Source organism: Otolemur garnettii, unplaced genomic scaffold (assembly GCF_000181295.1).
Source record: "Otolemur garnettii isolate 467f Iridium unplaced genomic scaffold, OtoGar3 scaffold00011, whole genome shotgun sequence".
NCBI lineage: Eukaryota > Metazoa > Chordata > Mammalia > Primates > Galagidae > Otolemur > Otolemur garnettii.
The window spans coordinates 17862107-17868930 of record NW_003852406.1 but is presented as its reverse complement, the minus strand read 5'-3'; the positions used below and the strand labels follow the sequence as shown (position 1 = coordinate 17868930).

The window sequence follows — 6824 nt, the reverse complement described above, 5'->3', positions numbered from 1 at the left end:
TCTCAAAAAAAAAAAAAAAAAAAAAAAAAGACTGTTTATTCTGATCCTTTGTGCATTCAAAATTTTTTATTTTTTTAATTGTGCCTGCGGGATTTTTAAAGGAAAAAAATTTTGCTTACTCAAGGCTATTCAATTATTATTAATATATTACATAAATATATTTCAGGCTAAAATACAGAGAACTAGGGCCTATTTTTCTCAGATACTAGTGTCTAATGTTATTAAACTTGATTTTTGCCAGTTATTATCAAGGGTTCTATTAGTATAAACTCAGAGGAAATGACTTTTAGACTGTGTCAACTCTTATGGTTAGAACTTTTTTTGGCATGAAAAGTACGAGTAAAAGTAACCCACAACCTATCTCTGGTTTTGCTATATCTTTTGTGCCTTCTTAAATACTTAAATCTGAAAAAATATTCATCTGTTACATATAATGATTTAAATAGGCCAGTGAGTTTTTATCTAAATCTTCTATCTATGACTAGATTTCCTATTTTCTTTTTAATAGATTATGGATGTCATAGATAAGGAACTAATTCAGCCTTTTGAGATTCTATTTGAAGGAGTTGAATACATTGCCAGAGCTGGATGGACTCCAGAGGGAAAATAGTGCGTATGTTAAATTGTCACTTCTTTATGACTAATTTAAGATTAAGAACTTTAGAAATGATACAGTAGTTATTTCTACACAAAAGATTTTTCCTGAACTGTGTGGACTTGGAGATTTGTACTGCTGTAGACACAGGTGCATTGCATTTTATTTCTTAGTCAGATATGGTTCACAGTGTTAATTTGTGATTAAATTGTATGACTTTAAGGCTCACAGAAATGTATATACATATTTTTTTAATTGTGTAATTTAATCAGATTTTTTTTTCTTTGAGACAGAGTCTCACAATGTCACCCTTGGTAGAGTATCATGGCATTACAGCTCACAGCAACCTCAAACTCTTGGGCTTAAGCAATTCTCTTGCCTCAGCCTCCCAAGTAGCTGTGACTACAGGTGCCTGCCACAATGCCCAGCTATTTTTTATTGCAGTTGTCATTGTTGTTTAGCTGGGCCAGGCTGGGTTCAAATGTGCTACTTTTGGTGTATATGGCTGGTGCTATATAACCACTGTGCTATGGGTACTGAGCCAAGACTGGCATTTGTTTGTTTGTTTTTTGTTTTATAGAGACAGAGTCTCACTTTATCACCCTCAGTAGAGTGCCGTGGTGTCACACAGCTCACAGCAACCTCCAATTCCTGGGCTTAGGTGATTCTCTTGCCTCAGCCTCCGGAGCAGCTGGGACTACAGTGCCTGCCACAATACCTGGCTATTTTTTTGTTGTTGTTGTTGCAGTTTGGCTGGGGCTGGGTTTGAACCCACCACCCTTGGTATATGGGGCTGGTGCCCTACCCACTGAGCCACAGATGCCACCTGGCATTTGTTGATATTAAAAAGAGAAAATACATTCAAAGGCTACATAAAGTTTTGCAAATTTAAAGAAAACTACTTTTTTGGGTTTTTTTTTTTTTTGGTGTGTGTGACAGAATCTCACTTTGTTGCCCTACGTAGATTGTGGTGGCATCATAGCTCACAGCAACCTCAAACTCTCAGGCTCAGGTGATTCTCTCGGCTCAGCCTGCCTAGTAGCTGAGTATACAGGTGCCTGCCACAAAGCCTGGCTTTTTTTTTTTTTTTTTTTGAGACAGAGCCTCAAGCTGTCCTCCTGGGTAGAATGCCGTGGCATCACAGCTCACAGCAACCTCCAACTCCTGGGCTCAGGCGAGTCTCCTGCTTCCACCTCCCAAGTAGCTGGGACTACAGGCACCCACCACAATGCCTGGCTATTTTTTGGTTGCAGCTGTCATTGTTGTTTTGGCAGGCCGGGCTGGATTCGAACCCACCACCTTAGGTGTTTGTGGCTGGCGCCTTAGCCACTTGAGCCACAGGTGCCGAGCCAAGCCTGGCTATTTTTAGAGACCAGGTCTCCCTCTGGCTCAGGCTGTTCTCAAACTCCTGGGCTTAAGCAATTCACCTGCCTCAGCCTCCCAGAGTGCTAGATTAAAGGTGTGACCCACTGCACCTAGCCTACAGAAAACTACTTTTTTAAACCTCTGTTCAAGGTTAACCCAGAAAGACAGGTACGGTGACTCATACCTGTACTCCTAGCACTCTGGAGGCTGAGGCAGGAGGATTGCTTAAGCTCAGGGGTTTGAGTTTTTACTGAACTATGGTGATGCCACTGCACTCTAGGTAATTGAGTGAGATTCTGTCTCCAAAAATAATAATAATAATAATCAAATATTAAAATAAGTATGAAGTTGTTTTTTTTTTTGGCCAGGGCTGGGTTTGAACCCACCACCTCCGGCATATGGGACCGGCGCCCCACTACTTTGAGCCACAGGTGCTGCCCCAAGTGTGAGGTATTTTTAATTAGCTATTTATAAGTGGTAACATATACCAAAGGATTTCTTTCATTGTGATTATGGAAATAATTGAAAGGGACAGACTAGGAGATCATTCATTTTCTGAGAGCTTTCTTTATTTCTGCGGCTTCTCTTTTGTTTGTATAGTGCTTGGTCCATCCTACTAGATCGCTCTCAAACTCGCCTACAGATTGTGTTGATTTCGCCTGAATTATTTATCCCAGTAGAAGACGATGCCATGGAAAGGCAAAGACTTATTGAGTCAGTGCCTGACTCTGTGACACCACTGATTATCTATGAAGAAACAACAGACATCTGGATAAATGTATGCATTTTTTCCTATACTTTAAATATTTCCTCAGAATGCTAACACAAATTAACTTTGATAGCAAACTATCAAAACGCATTTTTTTTAAATTCAAAGGAACCATCAATGTTACTTCTTTAGTGTGAACTTTTCAAGTTGGTGTAATAGTTCCAGAATGGAATAGGTTTTTTTTGTTTGTTTGTTTTTGTTTTTGCATTTTTGACCCTGGCTGGGTTTGAACCTACCACCTCTGGCATATGGGGCCAGCGCCCTATTCCTTTGAGCCACAGGCGCCGCCCAAGAATGGAATGGTTTTTAGATAGAAAGTAGATGCCATTGAAATGACATCTCCTTGGCTGTAAATTTGTTCCTGGATGTATCAGGTATTAAATACACAGCCTAATCAGTGCTTCTGAGACAATGTCAAGAATCTAGACTAGAAGAGATTTTCTCTTTTTAAGTTGGCAAATTATACCAATACCAGTTTTTTTTTTTTTTTGAGATGGAGCCTCAAGCTATCCCCCTGGGTAGAGTGCTATGGTATCACAGCTCACAACAACCTCCAACTCCTGGGCTCAAGCGAGTCTCCTGCCTCAGCCTCCCAAGTAGCTAGGACTACAGGAGCCCACCACAACACCTGGCCATTTTTTGGTTGCAGCCATCGTTGTTTGGCAGGCCCGGGCTGAGGATTCGAACCCGCCACCTTAGGTGTATGTGGCTGGCGCCTTAGCTGCTTGAGCCACAGGCGCCAAGCCCCAATACCAGTTTCTAATTGAGTTTTGTATTTTCCAATTTATCAGAAAACTTAAGATACAAAACAAATAAAGCCAGCTCACTTCCTTACTAAATATAGGCTTCATGTGATTGACCTAAAACAGATGAACAGAAAATTTCTCTTTGGAAAATAAAAGTAAAAAATTTTTGTCTTCATCATTTTAATAATAAGATTTATATCATTAAACATACCTTGTGCCACGTTTAAAGAATTATAGAGGTGTTGAAAGAAAAGGCTTTTGGTCATATTTTTCTTTGTTTCTCCATTTGGAAACCTTTATTTTTCAATGGATGAAGTCTTTGACTAAAGTAAAATAAATATGAAAGGCCCAGGAAAAATATATTACTGTGACTATACCATCCTGGTATCACTGACATTTATACTTCAAAGTATGTTTAGCAAGTGAGTCGTCTTTCTCTAGCTTAATTGTATTATTTGTGTAGTATTTTCATTAATGCATATAGTAAATTAAGTTATTCATTTTACAGATCCATGACATCTTTCATGTTTTTCCCCAAAGTCATGAAGATGAAATTGAGTTTATTTTTGCCTCTGAATGCAAAACAGGTTTCCGTCACTTATACAAAATCACATCCATTTTAAAGGAGAGCAAATATAAACGATCCAGTGGTGCACTACCTGCTCCAAGTAAGAAATGCTTTATTTATTTTTATTTGTTTTCAGTGTGTGACACATCTTGTACCCCCAATGAGTCCCCAACAATTAAAAAATAAAATCATTTTTTTATTAAAAAGAAAAAAAGAAAACTTTGAAGGCAGATAGGAGAGACAGAAGAATCTAATGTCTCTCACATGCTTTATAAGCATCAGTTAGTACTTTATTAAGTTTAATAAATAAGTTAAAATATAAATACATGCATGTATAAAAATATAGAACAAAGTTCTTAGTAGATACACACATACTATACTAACAATGAATAATTTCTAGGTAACGGGATTGCATGTTTTTATTTTCTACTTTAGCCTTGACTGCAATTTTTAATTTACATTTTTTAACCTCTCAGTCCACTGGGAGAACCTCATCAAGATAGAATCCCATAAAGATAAATGGGGCATGTTGGCATTTACTATGGCAGAAACACTTGGTTTAATTTTTGGCAAATAAAGAAGAATTGTATAAAATTTTTCTTTTATGGGTATTAAAGTAGTTTGTTGCATTGTTAGAAGAAATGCCTTGTCAACTGTTAGACTTCTTCATTTGTTTAAGCAAAGGTCCAAGAATGCAGGTATATTGAAGTTCTTTTCTGGCTTTGCCATAAAATGTATTTTGATGTTTTCACATTATCTCCATGGATCATTCTATCATTCAGAAGTATTATGAAGATTCACAACTTGGGCTCGGTGCCTATAGCTCAACCGGCTAAGGCGCCAGCCACGTACACCTAAGGTGGTGGGTTCGAATCCCCAGCCCGGACCCACCAAACAACAATGATGGCTGCAACCAAAAAAAATAGCCGGGCGTTGTGGCAGGCGCCTGTGGTCCCAGCTACTTGGGAGGCGGAGGCAGGAGACTCGCTTGAGCCCAGGAGTTGGAGGTTGCTGTGAGCTGTAATGCCACAGCACTCTACCCAGGGGGACAGCTTGAGGCTCTGTCTCAAAAAAAAAAAAAGATTCACAACTTGGATTTGTTTTTACTGTAGACTTGTTTTATTGAAGCAAAATTTACATAGCATTAAATGAACCTTTTTGAAATAATTTGTTGATATTTAGTACATTCACAGTGTTTGCAACCACCACTTCTATCTAATTCCAAAACATTTTTATTACCACAAGCATAACTTTATTTTTTATTTACTTTTTTTTTTTTTTTTTTGAGACTCACTTTGTTGCCCTTGGTATAGTGCCATGGTGTCGCAGCTGACAACAACTTCCAACTCCTTGGGCTTAAGCAGTCCTTCTGCCTCAGCCTCCCGAGCAGCTGGTACCATAGACACCTGCCACAGTGCTTGGCTATTTTTTTGTTGTTGTTGCAGTTGTCATTGTTGTCTAGCTGGCCCTCCTGGGCCACGGCCGAACCCACCAGTATGGAGGAATATGGCTAGCATCCTACCCAATGAGCTACGAGTGCCACTGTATAACTTTAATTTTTTAATGCAGCTTCTTGGAGACAAGAGTTTAGAGTTAGTAGTCTTCGTTGTTTCATTTGTTTATAGTCTGATATGAAGTACTGAATCGTAACTATATTTACCTTCAGGTGATTTCAAGTGTCCTGTCAAAGAGGAAATAGCACTTACCAGTGGTGAATGGGAAGTTCTTGGCCGGCATGGATCTAATGTATGTTCTTTTATTCTTCTGATATGTTGGTCAATATCTGCTGTGTGAATGTGATACTAAGAATCAGTAATGCCTCTTAATATGACCCCAGTATTCTGAAGTATTAAGGGCCTAAAAGAATTCAGGTTGTTGGAAAGGAAAAACCTTAATTTAAGTTATAAATTGTATCCATTTTATAGCCCTGGTTTTAGATGTGTTTTGGTTACTAAGGGTCACCATTTTCAAATATTCATTGCTACTTAATAAGAAAGGGGCTGACCTGTAATTTTTATAGAGTCTAGCAAAAGTTAGGATATAGTTTGAAAAATATTTTAAAATCTATTATAGATTACTTGTGTCTTCATTATAAATTGCATTTGCTACTCCTAAGGTGGTGATTGTCTTTCAAAATTCACCTGTTTATCTTATCTCACAAATTTACACTTTAATCCACCACTGCAAAGAGTGATTGGCATTTATACAGAGCTTAAAATGCTGGGCACAATGGCTCACACCTAATAATCTTAGCACTCTGGGAGGCTGAGGCGGGTGGATTGCCTGAGCTCATAGGTTTGAGACCAGCCTGAGCCAGAGTGAGATCTCATCTCTACAAATAGCCGGGTGTTGTGGCAGGCGCCTATAGTCCAATCTTCTTGAGAGGTTGAGGCAAGAGAATTGCTTGAGCCTGAGAGTTTGAGGTTGCTGTGAGCTATGACACCACTGCACTCTACCAAGAGCAACAAAGTGAGACTCTGTCTCCAAAAAAAAAATAGAGCTTAGACTGATAGAGAAGAGTAAGGAAATCCATCCTTTGCTTAGCTCTCAGTAGCAATTCAGTGAATTCTTTTTTTTCTTTTATCTTTTTTTTTTGGTACCTTGCATTTGTTTTAGCTTTCATTTAGGTGATCAGATTCATGAGATCCTAAGAACTCCCATCTTTTCTGTGTGTTACACATGCAGTTAAATTGTATGCTACCAGGATTTAGTGCAGGCCAAAATACGATTTCCTCAAATAGATGTGGAGATTTGTTGAAGGATTATATATACTGGCTACTG

General features: G+C 38.5%; 1 protein-coding gene across 5 annotated transcripts in view; it reads left to right on the top strand.

Moving 5' to 3' along the window:
- DPP8 (dipeptidyl peptidase 8) overlaps positions 1-6824 on the top strand; it is a 56581-nt gene that overhangs the window by 29031 nt on the left and 20726 nt on the right. For all 5 annotated transcript variants that reach the window (XM_003784433.3, XM_023510125.1, XM_023510126.1 and 2 more), the window contains 4 exons: positions 509-609; positions 2561-2738; positions 3984-4143; positions 5710-5789. In XM_003784433.3, coding sequence (XP_003784481.1) covers positions 509-609; positions 2561-2738; positions 3984-4143; positions 5710-5789 — 519 coding nt within the window. The remainder of the gene's footprint in view (positions 1-508; positions 610-2560; positions 2739-3983; positions 4144-5709; positions 5790-6824) is intronic.